Source organism: Telopea speciosissima, chromosome 10 (assembly GCF_018873765.1).
Source record: "Telopea speciosissima isolate NSW1024214 ecotype Mountain lineage chromosome 10, Tspe_v1, whole genome shotgun sequence".
NCBI lineage: Eukaryota > Viridiplantae > Streptophyta > Magnoliopsida > Proteales > Proteaceae > Telopea > Telopea speciosissima.
The window spans coordinates 2,714,289-2,733,005 of NC_057925.1; the positions used below are offsets into that span (position 1 = coordinate 2,714,289).

General features: G+C 38.7%; 2 protein-coding genes across 3 annotated transcripts; one reads left to right on the top strand and one right to left on the bottom strand.

Annotated features, from left to right (window-relative positions):
- Window positions 1-1,625: 1,625 nt before the first annotated feature.
- LOC122642378 (cytochrome P450 89A2-like) lies at window positions 1,626-3,231 on the top strand. Its single transcript, XM_043835828.1, has one exon. It carries the CDS (start codon window positions 1,657-1,659, stop codon window positions 3,223-3,225), a length of 1,569 nt encoding a protein of 522 aa, XP_043691763.1. The 5' UTR covers window positions 1,626-1,656; the 3' UTR covers window positions 3,226-3,231.
- Window positions 3,232-4,745: 1,514 nt separating this feature from the next.
- On the bottom strand, window positions 4,746-12,584 carry LOC122642379 (F-box/kelch-repeat protein At1g55270-like). 2 transcript variants are annotated; one of them, XR_006330033.1, is made up of 3 exons: window positions 12,245-12,584; window positions 4,912-6,598; window positions 4,746-4,875 (listed from the first exon to the last, which is right to left on the bottom strand). XR_006330033.1 is itself a non-coding variant. In XM_043835829.1 (2 exons), exons 1-2 carry the CDS (start codon window positions 12,302-12,304, stop codon window positions 5,348-5,350), a joined length of 1,311 nt encoding a protein of 436 aa, XP_043691764.1. In that variant the 5' UTR covers window positions 12,305-12,584; the 3' UTR covers window positions 4,746-5,347. The 2 variants fall into 2 exon arrangements, 1 of the variants encoding a protein (XP_043691764.1); XM_043835829.1 differs by having other exon boundaries at window positions 4,746-6,598.
- Between the last annotated feature and the right edge of the window lie 6,133 nt (window positions 12,585-18,717).

An 18,717-nucleotide genomic window follows, 5' to 3' on the forward strand; every position in this document is an offset into this window, starting at 1 on the left:
TATTTTATTTTTGTAAAAAATTTTGTAAGTTATCACCATCCAATATTGTTGGAGGGTCTATCCTAAAACATTAAGGCATTGGATGGAAAGAGCTCCTCCGGTATATGAAGGCACCAAGGACATGAACAAAATGTAGTACTATAACTCTAATATCTCAATACTCTCCCTCACATGTAGTTTTGTCATATCTGGTTCTATACATAGACAAACAACTTAGATAAGATACAAATTAAGGGACTTGAGATTGATACCATGTTAGATGTTCTAACTTAAAACCTTAAGGAGCTTCTCAAGAATATGAAGGCACCAAGTAGGGATGTCAGCCAGTCGGGTTTGGTCAGGCCTAATCGGGCTTAACCAATCTCAAGCCCTGCATCGTGATAATTCGTTTAGCTAATTGGGCTAGGCCTGGATAGGCTTGGTCGTCTCGGGCTATAATCGGGCTATTAGAATCAGGCCTTAATCGGTCGTCTATGACCTGTTCAACTCTAGACGGTCTTTAAACGGGCTCTAAACTGTGCAAACCTAAAATTGGTCTGTAAAGTAGGCTGTAGGGGAAAATAAAAAATAGTTACCCATAAATTGTCATTTCGCAGTACTTATGGGTTTTAAACAGACTCCCCATGCCCTCACTGCTTACCATTGGATAATCTTTTAGCTGTGTGAAAAAAATTGATGAACGCAGAGGGCAATCGACCAAACAATTGCCAAGTACAGCCACACACTAAGAGAGACAAGTGGAAAAGATAGATAAAAAAGACTTGAACCATGGAGTTATTTATTTATTTATTTATTTGGGGAGATGCTGCTAGTCCCATGCAACAAATGCATGCTTGTTAATTTCTTCTAGAATGTGAATTTATTTCTGCCTCAAAATAATTATTTGAGTTTTTTATTTATCCTTTTTTTTTTTTTTTTTTTTTTTTGGGGGGAGGGGTGTGGGGGGATGCTGCTAGTCCCATGCAACAAATGCATGCTTGTTAATTTCTTCTAGAATTCTACCAAAAAAAAAGTTAATTTCTTCTAGAATGTAAATTTATTTTTGCGTCGAAATAATTATCAAATTAAAAAAAAAATCTTGCGTATGTTTTTTCAAAACTAAAACTCTATAACTCAGATCGTGATTTGGGTGCGCTACTCGTAGCGGTCTAAGCGGTTCGCAAATAAGGTGCAATGCACTGATCGCCTTACCTTCATTCGGGCAAGGTGTTTAGACAAGGTAAGGCGATCATTGCGTCGTGCCCTATTTGTGCATCGCTCAGACCGCTACGGACAGCATGCCATAGAAGATCTGGATTGCTATAATTCCCAATATCAGCTTAGCAAAAACAAAACACCATTAATGAGGTTGACGTTTTATATGCCCGAAATACCTCCAATTGTATTAAAATTTTGAATTAAAAGTAAAACCGACATGCATGGTATCACACTTGATGTAACCAATTGTAAGTATGTAACCAATTGTAAGTATGCTTAAAACGTGAGAACATTTATAAACATTCGTATTTACAATATTTTTTTGGCAAAAACCCAAAAAATAATAAAATAAGAAAAACAAATCTCTATAAATTTGCTGATGGGTGACTCTATCATTCCGCCATTACCATCTTCATTACGAACCTTCATTGCACTCTTTTAAACTAAAGTCCTCATCCAATGGGCCTCTGGTTCATCATCCTCTTCTCCATTTGTCTCTGTGCAACCCTCAAATTCATACTAGTTCTCCTCTCCCCCACCATTAAAACCAAACACACCAATAAGCTCTCTCTCCCCTCAGGACCCCTGAAACTACCCATCATTGGCAACTTCTTTTGGCTCTACAAATCTTTCTCTGAAATCGAATCAATCCTCCACAACCTTCGACAAAAGTATGGCCCCATTGTCACCTTACACATTGGTTCACAACCTCTCATCTTCATCTCAACCCCCTCTCTTGCTCATCAAGCCCTAATCCAAAACGGCGCTACATTTGCCGACCGTCCACCGGCACCTCCCTCCAACAATATCATCACTAGTAACCAACACAACATCACATCCGCTACCTATGGTCCTCTCTGGCGAATCCTTCGTCGGAATCTCACCTTAGAATTGTTTAATCCTTCTCGAGTAAAATCCTATGCTAACACTCGCAAATGGGTGTTGCAGATAGTAAAAACGCAGCTCAAATTCCATGTTAAATCCAACGAGTCTGTGCATGTGATGAAACAATTCCAGTATGCCATGTTTTGTTTGTTGGCCTTCATTTGTTTTGGTGAGAAACTTGATGAGAAAACCATCACAGAGATTGAAGATGTAGAGAGAAGCCTCCTCTTAAATTTTGTTGGAATGAATGTCCTTACTTTCTTACCCAAGTTAGGGAAGATCATCTTCAGAAAACAATGGCTAAAGCTTCTCAATTTGCGTCGTAGACAGGAAGATGTAGAGATCCCATTGATAAAAGCTCGTCGAGAACTGAAGGAGAAGAAAAAAGAGAATCACGTCGTCCAAGATGAAGCCTCCATCCCCTACGTCGATACATTGTTGGATCTTCAAATCCCAGATGAATCAGAAGGAAGAAAACTCACAGATCAAGAGATTGTGAGTCTCTGCTCTGAATTTCTGAATGCTGGCACAGACACAACCTCCACAGCATTACAATGGATAATGGCGAATTTGGTGAAACACCAAGAAATCCAAGAGAAGCTTTACACTGAGATCAAAAGTGTAATAGTTTTGAATAACTCATCAAGTGAAGAGGAAGAGATCAGTGAAGAGGATTTGCAGAAAATGCCTTATCTGAAGGCTGTAGTGTTGGAAGGGCTTAGGCGTCACCCACCAGGTCACTTTGTGTTACCACATGCTGTCACCACAGATATTGTGTTGGATGGCCATGTGATACCAAAGAATGCTACTGTGAATTTTATGGTGGCTGAGATGGGTAGGGATCCAATGGTTTGGAAAGATCCAATGGAGTTTAAACCAGAGAGATTCTTGGGTGATGGAGGAGAAGTAGTGTTTGATATAACAGGGACAAGGGAGATTAAAATGATGCCTTTTGGTGCAGGGAGGAGGATTTGCCCTGGGCTTCGGTTAGCTATGCTGCACTTAGAATATTTTGTGGCGAATTTGGTCAAAGATTTCAAATGGACGGCTGTGGATGGTGATAATGTTGACTTGTCAGAGAAGGTGGAGTTCACTGTCGTGATGAAAAACCCATTGGAGGCTCATGTCTCCCTCAGATCATAGGATCATATCACCAGTGGAGAAGGGATTTTTCTTTCTATTCCAACGGAGGAAAACTTTTACATTTCTCACCTCTTTTTAATGGGTTCTGATGTTTTGTATTTCAGCTTTTGCTCCATTGGGGCTTAATAAATTGCTTTCATACTAGAAAAAAAAAGATATCGTATCGCATCAGTTGTATCGATAAGTATCGGTATTGACGGATATTGATACATATTGTTGGTATTAGTATCGTTGGAGGATAAAATGGTCTAAAAATCGATGGTATATTGGTATCAATGTTTTGGATACCATTTGGCGTCGTTGTTTGGTTTGATTTTTGGACCTTAATTCACTGAAATAGAAATCAAAATTCATTAAAATTCTGAAATAGGTGTCAAGCTCTTTCAATTTTAAAATTGAATTCACTCTTGTTCTTTAATGAGCACATGGTTAATTGATGGGTAAAACAGTAATTTCATATTAAAAGTAAAACATTACCCCCCTTCCCAGCCTCCCACCACCACCACCACCACCCTCTCCCAAAGAAATATAAAAAATCTATTCCCATAAATTAAATCACCAAATGAATTTCTTATTCTTGAAATATTTTAAACTGATGCAATCAAACAATTTCAATTTCTTGCCAAAAAAATTAATTCATAAAAATTAATCTAAAATTAAAATAGAAATCATTCCAGATCATCCTTCTGGCCTTTAGGGGGACAGAAGGGGAAAATCTCAAGCATAGCTATCACACTATGGTCGTAGCCATTCTTTTAGGCAAGTCGTTTCCTTTCTATTCCTGAACGAACTTCCCTTCTTTTTCCTGCTCTAAAAGGTTGTTCTTGCATGGTTTTCTCAAAGAATCATTACTCTCGGATGCGACAATAGGATCATAACATTCCACCACGCTTCTGGACCCACGTCCTTGACGGCCCACTCCATGGCGGCTTTCACTTCGGACCCCTCGAGCACCGGGTAGCCCTTTCCATAGATTACCCCTGTCGGTGCCTCAACCCATAGACATGGCAACTCACTCTGATACCATTGATGCAATCCTGGATCTTAGCCCACAAAACCGGTTCAGTAGGTTTTGTGGGCTGCCCAGGACTATAGTAGCCCACACCAGAGTTAATTACTCTCTGATGTGGGATACCCACCGGAGTTCGTTACTCTCGGGTGGGACAGCAGGATCGTAACAAAATGCAGCCCAAGTTAACCGCCCAAACGCACTCTTTAATTCATTGTTACCTAATCATATCTGGTCCATTACACAAACACAACTTTAAATTTTACTTTCGAAGATGAGCATGAAGATCCATCAACCAATACATCCAATATAACCTGTTTTTTAGGGTAAAAATCCAACGGGAAGAACATGCAAATTACTCTAAGGGTTCAGGTTTTAGAACTCAGGATCGGCTGATCCCGATTCCAACCGCTCCGTATTGCATTTCTAGGGTTAGGGCAGAATCTAGCCAATTCCTGACTGATTCTGACCAAACAGCATCAGAATTGGCCTCGACCCAGATCCCGATTCTGCTCTTTAAAACCCTGGTAGGGTTAGGTTATGCAAATTGATTGATGCCCTCAAATGTATCCATGCATATGATTCATTTGCTGATCTCTATATCCCACTGTATTCACAAGCATTCCATAGAGTACATGATTCTACGGTATAATCCATAACAAAAGAACATAACAAACATCAAAGCCACAAATTGGTAGGTGCAATGTGGCCCATGCATGTTGTTTTGGACTTCCTCAAATCAAATTTCAAAATGGCTTCTACACCCATCTCTTCATCAATCTCTTCTCACAGTCTGAAAGGAGTGCAAGGGGAAATGATCCCTCGAGCCACTCTCTTGCTTTTCTTCTTGATAGCTCTTGTATTCATCCCATCTCCATTCCCAAGTCTGACATGAAGGTATGATTCCCATCTAAAATAGCATGAGTATTGAGCATCCTCTTCCATTGTCAACCACAGCAACTGATGATTCAATCTCCCCAAAGCGAATACAGAATGCCAGGAAGGAGCATACTGTTTTGAATGCAAAAAACTCATTGTGATGAAGCAAGGGAATAGAGGAAACTATCAAGACAGGAAGGGAGTTCAGATTCCTTGGAAGCCTTCCACCGGTTTTCATGCCTGAAGCACCTGACAGTGCACAATGTGACTCTTCAAACCACTTCGACCTGCAATACTGGACCATAAGTTGGTGACAAGAGTCCTAAAGTGGCCTTTCCCTGCAATAGTCTCCCAAAGATGAGGGTTACTCTCTACATGTGTATCAGGGCTAGAAACATCAACCAGACTGATGCTCATGTTGTTGCGGATGATGCAAAGCTTCCCATTCAGGGGGACAAGTGCAGCGGCCTCCAGTGCCCGTGAGCTTCCAAGGTGAAGGTTACTGTCTATGAACTTGTTCCATGAATCTGTGGCTCCATCATAGACTCGTAGCTTACAACCATCCCTGCAGTCCAATGCATAGAGCTTCCCATTCAAAGAGATGCTGGGGTTGCGCCAACCTGCAACCATTCCATCATTAACTGAGGCCCAACTATTGGTTTCAGGAATGTAGGCCTCATTCATGACCTCACGGTGGGAACCAAGCCCCTTTAGGAACCACTTCCCATTAAAAACAACCCCTATGAAGGGCACCATTGCAGCGCTCATATCAGCGATAAAGTTCCACCTGTTCCGGTTGGGATCATAAACTTCAGCTGACCGCAGGGTTCTTTGGATTCCTTCACATTCTCCACCAGCCACATATAGGCAGTTATTAATCACACAAGAACCAAAGAAATGGCGTTTCCGGAGCATCTCGGGTGCCCGGTGCCATTTGTTTGTCCGGGCACTGTAGTAGATAACCTTTCTCATAGATCCTCTAAGTGGATCTTTGCCCCCAAATAAATAGAGATGGCAACCGCTCAGAACTGCACACCCAAATCCAAGGGCTTCAGCATACTCCACAGGAACAGGAGGAAGTGGTTGCCAGAGCTGGTAGGTAGGATCAAAAGCATGCCATGAAATCTTTCCATCGCGTTCTCGTTTGATAACGTACACCCACTCCTCTGCCATTCCCAGGTTCTTCCTCAGTGAGTAAAAGAAGTTACCAGCGAGAAGCTTATACCATCTCTTGCAGACTAGACGAAGCTTTCTATGCTCAACACGTGGAACCCGGATCAGACATGCAATGGCGAGATCATCAGGAAGACCAGGCAAAAGGGGAGGCTGGACTCTGCTCCTTTCCCTGCGGGAGTTCTTGCTCTTGATTGCATGAGTCTTGATATCAGGCTGTATACAAAGTTTCGATCCAGGGACAAATTTCCTCGCCCCGACAACTGTTTTTAAGCCTGAATCTACTCTGCAATAGCACGACACAGAATCCACCTGCAATGAATTCCATGGTAAGAAGCAAGTTTTTCCCCCCCTTGTTTTTATAGATAACCACAAATTACTTTGAAAAAATAGCAAAGATACATGAAGAGAATTTGATAAGCAATTCATCGATTCTGGCTGCCTGGAAATAGAAGCTAGAGCTAGAAGTGCAAACAAATAAAGAGGATTCAGTGTATACTGTCTAGTATGACTCAATTTCTTAAAAACTCAAGTGTGATTAGGAGGCAAGCCTCTAAACAGTTTGGTCGGATAACAGAGTTCAGAGCTGGATATGCATCTGAAATTATTGGACCCCTAAATCAGAGTATAATGACTCCATTCGACCAGGCCGGCCTCCCATCTAGATTTTAAACATAGGCTTAGATGTGACGGTGGAAGCCAGTGGTGTTCAAGTCACTAACTTTTACGGAGGATCAGAGGCTAAATGGATCAAGAGGAGCATAGAGGGGTATTTTGAATTCTACTAGAGAAAAGCATGAATGAAGCAGCTAAAGCAACACCACGTTAAATATGAATGACCTTTAGTTATTTGGTATACATTTTCATACCAAAAATATACTCGTATTTGAAAATTATAAAAGAAATTTCTCTCCCCATCCTCCCAGCTACTCTCTCAACTCCTCTTTGCACTCACAGAAAGAAATCATTTGGGATCATTCATGACTGCATACCCCCAAATATCATAAGAGTTGGCACTGTAATCCCCAGTTGTTTAAATCACAGGCAGAAGTTAATTGTAGGCAAGTAATCTATACAGTAACTGCTGCTCACAACTTTCAGGTACTTGCTAGGGGCTGCTCACACTGATCTAAGTTTATTGTGGATTTGTCAGGTACCATAGAGTAGTTGGGTTAATTCACTAGACAAAACAGATTATTATAGGGGGATCCAAACATCGAGAAAAGCTTTATCTAGCTTCAAAAACAAAGTAATTAGTGAAGTAGAAGACCACTGTGCGATAGCAGCAGAAGTTATACATAAACTGCCTTCAGTTCAATAGCAACATTGAAAAGTTCTCACAAGAGATTGATGAAGGATGACATATCATTTCATTAAGACCACCAGCAATGAACTTTGCTTCAACCACTAGTTCGCAAAGACTACAATAACAGCACAAAATATTGATAATGTACTCACAAGAAATTTACAAAGTTGGACCATTTCATTTTCATACTGTCTGCCACAACAAGATGCTCACATATTTTGACTTATTCTTTGGGGGTCTTAAAAGGCTATTGTAGCATAAGCATTTAGGGAAATGAGCCAAATCAGGTCCGAGGCCAACCCAACCAACTTTTAAGTCACATTGGAGTAGCTTTTCTACAGTACCATGGGGTTAGCCTTAGGTTCTGGAAACATGAAATAGAGTGGGGACAGGCTGAGGCCTTAGTCAACTTGACCCACTTGCGCCTAACTATTCTTTTCACTGTCTATGTGCACAATGTCGTACCCAAAGGTCAAATTCTTACAACACCAGAGTAAATAGGTTTCCATAGTTATTTCATGTATTATTTAGTAAAAACTCTATAAGTTGATATCCTCGGGACCTACCCTATCTTATTATATTACATAAAAATTTTCAATTTCAAGCACAGGCCGAGTCTAATATCTCTGCTTCTTTCATCCCTCCCAGAGGAAATGCCTCCCCTGCCAGCTTTATCAGTGAGAGAGCCATTTGGAAAGAAATTTAATTGACCACTTAAAATGTTTAACCAGTGCATTTGTAAACTTAACTAAGTTAGGGTTAACAACTCAATAAAATTAGAGACTTTCTTAAAATCACACTATCTTGCACCCAAAAAAAAAAAATGTCAGTGTGTCTCCAGTTAGGACTTTGAAAAAGCATATCACAGTTTCTCATAGATGACTAGCAGATTCCATTACTACGATAAATCAACTCATTGAGTGATTTATGCACAAGAATAAAAGAAAAGGGATCAACATGCAAGACATTCAGAATGTACTCCGATAAGTAGGAATTAATCAGGTACTCCAATAAGCAGGAATTAATCAAGGCAGTTAAGTCAAAAAGCAGTTAAATTATTTCTGAAAAAATGAGGTTAAGGAAGGAAAAGTAAGGTCACGAAACAGTCAATGCTGAAAACATCTATGCCAGTAGGAAAGAGCTTAACCATGCCAAATCAACTAATATGGATACTTCTTCTTGAGAGAAAAGGGGCAAACAGGAAGAAAATCTAAGATAAAATTGATATTTTCTGGTTATTTATGAAAAAAATTGGTATTTACTAGCCTAGAGAAAAAAAGAAAAAGACATTGGTACAAAGCATTTTGGAGAAGTCCTAATGGAAATTTCTGATTCAGTCTATGAAGTATCCAAGGAACAAAAAATAAAAATAACTTAGACAATTATCCTTCAGAATTCACAACAATTGAGCTAAAGGCAGAAAAAATATGTTTATGTTAAACAATAAAAATGCAGAATAAAAAACCAGCAACTCATTCCCAAAATGTTAACAGATTCTAAGGTAATAATGAAAAGTGTTCTTATTGAACTGATGGTGAGCCACATACAAGTGATTATCCGTCAAGAGAGAAATGTAAATGTGGCATTTCCAACATGACCTGACAAACCAACATAAACATGGCAAGGAGAGAGTGGAACTTTGGTTGAGAAAATTTTGACATGAAATAAGTCTGATACAATACAACAAACCCATTTTCTAAATGGGTCATGTTCAGGTTGAGGGGTAAACCACCAACCTTTTTTATCCATAAGGAGTGAGTATGCTCTTTGCTAATCACATCATTGTTAACATGTTAGTTGGAGTGCCTTCCTTGAGAAGTTGAGCATTGTACCACTTACTACTTGACACAACCCATGATAGATCACTACAGACTGAATCTATTGTGGTTCAGCCCATCCTCTCCCATTGCTCTCTATTTCTTCTCTTAATAGATTTTGGTTTGCTTTCTATTTGGTTTTGTTACATACTCTATAGATGGACAACCAGTTGAGCCCTTCATTAGCAAATCAGGTTGTTAGTTTATGAAAGATTAGTCTTTTTTATGGGAATCGAACTTGAGCATTGAAAACATTAAAAACATTTCGCCAGTTATGTCCTCTGGTACAAGTCTACCTTTTACGAGCATACACATAAATAATAAAACACACACAAAAAAGGAAGAGAGGATAGAAATCGGACATCATTAAAATACCCAATAAAAGTATACAGCATACAAATACAACTTTAATTACTTGCTCCAGACTATCTTTGACACAAAGAATGCAGATAAGAGCATATAAACGGTTGCCCATCAATATGATTCAGAGACACAAAAGACAAACTCTGTAACATAGGTCCCGATGTGGGCTCCGACATGGTTATGTGTCTAACATCAGATCTGTCTAACCACTAACTCTCAGGATATACATTCCAGCAAAGAATGGGTATATGAACACATCTTTTTGGCACAACAATAAACAGTTTTCCTGTACTCAATATTTAATATTCAATGCAGTCCTTACAGATATCTAATGAAGAAAGCATCAAGCAATAAATAACACAACTGATTTCGCAATATCACACAAGTTAAGAATTCCAAATGTAATACTGCAGTAAAAACCCACAATGTGTAAGGTTCAAAGGGCATAGCCTAATTGGTGATGCATTGCATACATTCAATTTGCCTGCTAATTAGAGAGAAGCTAAGGTTTTGTTATGATATAAATGACATTGCCAGTAAGCAATAGGAAAGGCCTTTACAAACAGGATGTTGTATTCAAACTAACCAGGACCACTCTTTTCAAATCAAATTGCATGTATGTGCTATGTGTTTTTCCAAGCTCCAATACCAATTGGATCTCTGCATATAAACTCTTACTCAGAAAAGTGTTATTCTAACCCCACCCTCATATCCAAGGATACATGCCAACAAATATTTATTTCTAGTAAAATGAGATACAGGTTATGAATATGTCATGCAATGACGCATCAGTAATAAAATCTATTTCAATAATAGATGAGTTGGGCTTATTAATTTTATGGTTTTAACTTGTAATGGTCCTAGATCAAAGGTCCAAATATAGCTGCTAGCCTGTTGGGGCATGCAAATTTTATTTTATTTTATTATGTTAGTTGGAGTGGAGCCAGCAGTACTCTCATGTTAATACTCACCCTTTTTCCCTAAATTTTTCTCATCAGCAATCTCTCTTGTATTCCCTTCCTTCTTTCTTTCATCAATGTTCCTCTTTATCTCCAACTTTTTATGTCATTGACTTCTATTTTTCTTGTCCAAAAATTCTTTAAACAGGTAAAAAATCACTTCCTATTTGCTCCCCCAAGTTCCAATCAAAATCCTTAACTTTCTCTCTCCTTGTCTAATTGACACCCTTATTTCTTCCTTGTTCAACCTCATCAATTTCATCTATTATAGTTATTTTCTTTTTTATTTATTGTGAAACTTCAAATAAATTATTACCCTGAAAATTCAAACCAGTAGATCTAGGATCAGACCTGTCCCTCATTGGCCATTAGAATTGAATCTCCTCTTCCTATTCTTATTGTTCCCTTATTGAGCCCATTACCAATAGGATCAGGCTGTTAGATCCCCACCTGCATCAATATGGCATCCAGAACCTTTTTTGCAGAACATAACCTTAACTGATGTCCTACTAAAGCTCTGATGATTACGATGATAGGGCTAAGATGAAAACAGAAATTGGACTCCTATAGTTGATATTCAACTGTCATAAGAACTCTCAAAGAATCTGAAGATACATCAATAGAGGACCAGTGCAAGTAGGTACATAACTAGAAGAACAGTTTACAATAGAGAAAAACAAGAATGCGGGCTATAGGCAGAAAGGTCTACCTAGAGGAGCAGGCACCATGAGCACAAAGCAGCAAACAGAAGGAAGGCTAAAAATATTAGTATCAGAATGCCAAACCCAGCAGATACTCATGCCTGTGACAAGTGCGAAACCTAAAACCATAAAATAAGGCAGGACAATACAAAAGTGAAGTGTTATAGGCATCTAAATAAATGGACGACTAAAGCCCGAATGGGATCCTTGCCTCAAACAGATGCAAGATACAACTCCCCCCTTCCCCCCACCCACACACACACAGAGAGAAAAGCCCGGTCATCAAACTTAAGAAACACAAAAAGTAAGTAATTTTTCAAAATGAAAAGAAAGGGTTTGGGGAGGGAGGGGGATTCAGAGTTTCAGATACCAGTAGTCTCATACTTCGTACTTAAACAACCGAACAGACTGAAATCATCTCCCACAAGCAAACAATAAAACTGAACCCAACCGTCTTCCAAGACCCACAGATCTTAATATCAAAACTATCCATCATTTGATTTGAACCCAATTCCCTAATCCATCCTCCAACTTCTAAATCCTAGGTTTACAAGACATCCACAACGAAATGCAGCACTCGCCCACCTCAATTCCCCTAGAAGTGAAACCCAAAACCACAAAACTTAGTAATAATCAAGTAAAATCACAGGGAAAGCAAAACCCGGCAGATCTTCAAATATGTAACTACATCAGATTCCAGAGTTTTCCTCAAAAGCTCCAAATTCAACCATAATTCCATCTGGGTAATTTCGGAAGATGAATGGCTTACACGACAAAGCAAAAATTTGAGAGTAACGATCGACTGGACTTACCAGTGGAGCTTGAATACGGATGCCTCTTTCCACATTCGAAGAAGTTTCAACGGACTCCATCTCAGAAGAGCAAGCTCATCTATAAACTCGCTGCGAAAACCCAGAATAAGGTAAAGTGGGTTAGAGAAGCTCGGCCACTCGGGAGACTTGGATCGAGCTTCTCGTGCTTCAATCGGTGAATCTGCCTAAAACCAAAACCCACAAATGGAAAATTTTGTCTCTATCTCTGTGAATGCAAACAATAAATAACAGTAAGAACAACGAACCCCAGCAACAAAAACGTGAGGGCAATGCAACCCCTTCTCTTCCCTCCGTATCTCCCTCAAACTGAAGATTATAGCTGTACTCCTGGACCCACTGCTTTCACCATTTCTCGCATCTCTCTTTGAACACTTCAGCCGTTAATTAGTAATACTTGATTCTCGTGTACATGTCCGACAACAGAAATCTTAATTACAGGAATTTAAAAATCTGAATCGGAATCCAGGCCGATTCTGTACAAGGTTAAAGTGTTTTTAAGCTGATTCCTACCGATTTTGAATCGGAATTAGGACCGATCTGGATCTTGATTTCAGGTTTTTAAATACTGAGATATGTATTTAAAAATTGATCCCTAAAATATAATAACTCCATGGATTTCATATCTACTACCAAGTCTGTCACCATAAGACAACAAAGAACATAAGATCAGAATCCCTAAATATTATTATGGGAACCAGTCAACTCTTTGAAGTTGGGTTTTGGGAAAAACAAAAGCAGAATTAATTTATGATTGATCTGTAAGGTCTTTCATCCTACATAGACCCTACCAGCTATGTCCTTTTGTAACCCTTCAATTCTTTAATCTTTCTAAACATCTGAATGGGTCCAAACTTTGGTAGGAAGAGGCCATTAATAATCCTCATGATCAAGAGAACTTAACACTCAAATTGATCATAAATTTGATAACGGTGAGGTTAGGAAGAGCTTTCAACAGTGAGGAACATTATTAGTGGTAGCTCATATATAGCAATCTGATTTTTTCCTGTGTACCTTCCTACATGGTTTGAGGAATCAGGCCAAATTGGATTGGAACAGAATCAGCCGATTCTAGTTTTGAGTCTAGTCAATTTGAATCGGTTGATTAGTACTAGATTTCTAGGGTTCAATGGAGGCCAATTACATTGTCGATTCGGATCAGGATCGTCTCTAGGGAGCCCAGCGCTCAGGGTGCACCCAGGGAGCATCCAACGGTTGAGTTGTGCCGCACACATCTCGGTGCATGCCTAGGGATGTGTGTGGCACAGCCGAACAGTTGGATGCACCTTGGGCAAGTTGGGCTCCTTGGAGACGATTTAAATTCTTGCCGATTCTGCCTACTTGAACCATGCTCTGTAAGTAAGGGTGTTAAACAAAGAGGAGATAATGCTCTCAAACAATATTGTACAGTCGATATCTTTTCTTGCTTAATATATATTTTCTCTTTTCATAAAATAAAAAAACAAAAATAGTAAGGGTGTTAAACTGTTCAATTCGATTAAACCATTTAGTTTTGTAATCTCAATTTTGAAACCATAATTAAACCATTTATTAAACGGTTTCATGATTTAAGTTTAAACGGTTCGATTTCGATAAACGATTTATGTTTGATTTTATCATATTTATGTACATCTAAGAGTGTTAAATGGCTTCTCCCCCCCCCCCCCCCCGGTGTTTGTGTTTTAGTTTACGATATTGGTATCACTACTAATATTGATTGGCCAGTTAGTACCAAATTGATCCCAATACAAAAAAGCTACTTTTTGACCTTATCAATGTCATATCAGTATTGATCACCATCGATATTGGTGTCACTACTAATATTGATTGGCCAGTTAGTACCAAATTGATCCCAATACAAAAAAGCTACTTTTTGATCGTATCAATGTCATATCAGTATTGATCACCATCGATATTGATACATATCTATCGATACAATTAATACGATACCTAAATGCTCTCTCTCTCTCTCTACTTATGTGTAGAGTTCTAGCAAAAGAGGGGGGGAGAGATTATATATAAGAATCAAACTACAGAAACCAGAAGAAAAAAAAAAAAAAGAGGACAGTAAGGTGAAGAGAAGGAAAAGAAAGGAGGCATCACTATCTAATCCCTCTCATACATAGAGGTTTCTTCTTGTGCCTTCCAAGTTCTCTAATGGTGACAAACCTTGCCTTGCTTACATAATGAACCTAACTCCAGTTTACAAGTCAATTAATGGATCATCTTTGCAGCCGCCATGACCATGAGTTTACTTGCAAAGAGTAACTGTTAGGCCAATAATGGCTTCAAGAATCCCTTATTGTTTGGCATACAAGGTTTCTTCTACTTACGTTTCTAAAGTCATTAATGGCTAAGGATTATTTTTTTCTAATTATAGGTGATTCCCTTCAGTTTTTCGTACCAACCTAATCAATTATATTTATTTCAAACCATAGCTTTTAAAATCAGATTTGACCTTCAATGCAAAAATAACTGGTGGGTTCCCCTTCATTTGGATTCGGATTTCGATTCGGATTCTTGCATATCCATCAAATCGAAATGCTAAGAGCCTAAAGAGATTTTGCATTTGTGATTGAAATGTCTTGGTTCGGGAGGGATGATTCATACCATTGTTTTGCCCTGCACCAAGGACCTAGACAAACAATGTAGAACTATAACTCTTCAACTTCCAGAACTATAATTCGATAACTCCCAACATCTCAGTAGTATCTAAATTATATAATGCTTTAACATGTAAATAAAGAGTAAAGTAGATAACTGAGAGACTTGGTCAGATCAAACTTTTTTTCTTGATAAAGCAGCTAAAACATGCAATATGATAAACCCTAAAATGATGAACTTGCAATAGACATTACATACATATGCTCTTTTGGATCTTTTGCATTGTCAATTGTTATCTACTTATAACAAACTACTTTCTTTAGCAATATCTTTCCACACAAACATAAAATCCTAGCTTTGTTGACTACTGTGCACACATGAAAATATATCCTCTCTAGCTTTTTCTAATTTTAATTTGGTCTACAACTTTGTCTTATTGGAACAATCAAAATACATCACAAGTCCCTTTGAGTCTAAGTTTTCAAGTTTTCGTCCATCGTGGGAGAAGAAAAACATATGATCAAACGGTCATTATTATTCTTACTATCAATTCGACTCCTCTACTTCCACCTGCCCCTACTGTCATGTGCGCCCCACACACAAGCAAGGCGGAATGTACCGCCTTACTCCTGCCCGAGCGGGGGTAAGGCGGTACTTTTTGTCGTGCTTGTGTGGGGGGGCACACGATAGTACCGGGCAGGCGGAAGTAGAGGAGTCGGATCCCTCTTACTACATAACAAAAGTTGAAAATCCATCCACTAATTATGATCCACATCCTACGTCCATTAATATTAATGGTGAAAGAATACCTCCTTCATCGTGGGTGAAATGAAACTGTCTCCATTCCTTTTCCCATGCAAATCAAAGGATTCAGATCTCCATGACAAGGAGAAATTCTTTCTTTACCAGGGGTGAAGAGGAATTGGTCCTAGATTTTATAAGATGATTAGGGTAAAAAAGAATTGGGTTTTTGGATCAAGTGGATTAGTTGGAGATTGGGGAAATATCACAACTCACATCACCAGTGGTGGTTGAAGGAAAGTTTATTCTTAAAATATATTACTTTAATCCATGCAATAATAAACTCATTGCAAATATCTCATAGGGATTCACAAGTATCTCCTTGTGCCCCCCCCCCCCCCTCTCTTCTTGATTTTATATGATTTCGTTTTTAATAAAATGCCAGGGGCCAACCCAGGTCTCAGATAATATTCGAGTTAAAAAAAAAAAATCAGCTATTGATTCAGCCACTAGTCCTGTAAGGACAATTGCCAGGTAGATAACAACTGCAGTGACTGTCATTCGCATGTCAATCGCAATTGCATCACCCTTTGAGAACATTGAATCCAATGCATTTGCCACCATCCTGAGAACCATTTTTTCAAACACTTTAACATCATAAACACAGAAGGATTGCTCTCTCTCCCCTGAAATTGGGAGCAGAGCAGCAGAGCATGAATTTTCATTTTTCATGTTGAGTAGTACTTTCTGACCATGGTTTCAAAGACCAGTCTGGCTGATTAAACTGGGTTATCCAGAACAAGTTGCTTGCTGGTTTTCATGGCTCAATTGAAGACCCATTTACTGGAACAATGACCCAAGAAGCTTTGGGCCATGAATTTTCATCAAACTCCCTAGATTTGTATGTCTATCTTGAATGCTGACTGGTTGCATGGTTCCTATGCACACAGGACCGCTTGAATTTACCATTGAACCTGTTACTTTCTGACTGGTTGTGTGGTTCCTATCTTCACCTTGTTCATGTTCTAGATTGAATTGTTCCTATGACTGATTGGTTTCATTGTATTTATATTCTTTGGTTATAAACTAGGTTTTGAAATGATATTTTCCCTGATTTTGCTTTCAGGACTTCATACATAGAGGAGGTAAAAATTTTCCTCTATATAGGTAAAGGTCACTGTTATTTAATGCTGGATGTTTGAATATAGTAAATGACGTGTGATTTGTGTATGTGAGTGTGTCTAATACATAAAAAAAAACTACCCTCATCTTCATCCCTTGCTGGTTTATTTATAATGTGTAATGGTATAGCTCCCATGCTCATTTCTTCATCTTTGTTTATTTTCTATACCTTGTATTGTAAATGATGAATGCAGTAATTGTAATCTTAGGCACCAGCATTACTGGAGAAACCTCCAATTTCTATGGTGACCAATGTAAAACCTAACACGATGCAGAGAAGAATGGAAATCGCAAACACAATCACACAATGCGCTCAAAGATTTACGTGGTTCGGCAAGTCAACTACGTCCACAGTGAGATGAGATCTATTTCACTATCAATGGAGAATAGGGTTTCAGTCGCTCATTCCTCACACCTCTTTCAGATTTTTCCATATAGAGAAAGAACTCTCGCTACAGGTCTATAGCGAAACCCTATACAGGAAATTTACCGAAATACCCATATAGTCCTTCAAAACCAATGGCCCCCCAGAGGCTCCACACAGCAGTCCATCATCAGAAGTCAAGACACCAAAACCTCAACAACCGATGGCTTTCTTCAAAGGCTTATTACAGGCCTATCATCGAATGTTGTGGAGGTACAGAGCTTGCATCTTTATACATTCAAGGAAGCTTTCTGCAACAAGAAGCCTTTGGAGCATTTAGTACAGCATCAATGACAACTGGCTTTGTCATCCTTGATGAACATGGAGTTCCTTATGTGAGACTCTGTTATTCCCCATTTCCATTTTCAATGTTCTAAGAATATTGTGTCTAAAAGCATGCCTGAAGTCCCCACTGTTAAGAAAAATAATGCCCAGAAGTATATATTGTTTCGAAAGTACAGAATTACCCTTAGAGCCCAAAAACGACCAACTAGTCAAGGTCGAACCAAAACTAAACATATGTTAAAATACATATTGTTTCGAAGGTCTTGACGAGCTCTACACAACTCACTGTCTTCGGGAATGATGTATCCGTTTTTAGACCATCCGAGATTGTTTCGAGACCGAAACCAATTAGTGTCTTACCGAACATAAATCCTTTTCATGATGAACAGTTGAGCCATATTAGGATAGTGAAGGAGTTTCCAAGAAATGCTTCAAACAAATTACTGAGGAGAGTTCTAAAGGACGAAGGCTTCGTTTGGTTGCAAAGGATATTAAAGAGAAGGGAAGTGAAATTTTCATACTTAAAAAATAAATTTTTTTAATCATTACCCCATGTGACACCATGTGACAATATATGTAACTCCAAATCATTTCATATTTGGTTATTAAATTTTACTTTACTTTGCATCCATTTCCCTTTGATTTAAAATTTAAAATAAATATTACATGTAAAATGTATCTTTACTAGATATGGTAAGAAATTTATGTAGTTTATACAATCACATGGGATAATGATTACAAAAATTTCGTTTTTTAGGTTTGAAAATTTTTCCTTCTCTTCCTTTTAATTTTCCTTGTATCCCTTTAATTCCCCTTGCAACCAAACGGATCCGAAATGAAGAATAAATTTACTTCCCACAATCAACTTTAGCTGTTATGATCATGTTCCCCATGAGACGGTTCACAGAAAGCCTGTTGAATGAGCTGATGGGCAGAGGATAGTGATGGGTTCTCCCCAAAGTGAGAATCCTTCTACAGGCAATAGTGAGGATGTCAGTGATCATAGATCGCAATTTGGGGCCGATTCCAGCCGATTTCAATTCAATCCGGAACCGATTCCGGGTTTTTAAATCCTGATTGCTATCAGAGATTCAACACAATTATGCTAGCATGGACAGTGGGAGGATCAAATGGCCAGTATCCCATTTTATAACAGGGGAGGATGGTATTGGTCATGGTATATTCTTTGTCCATTTTATGTCCTCCTTTTCTAGCTAAA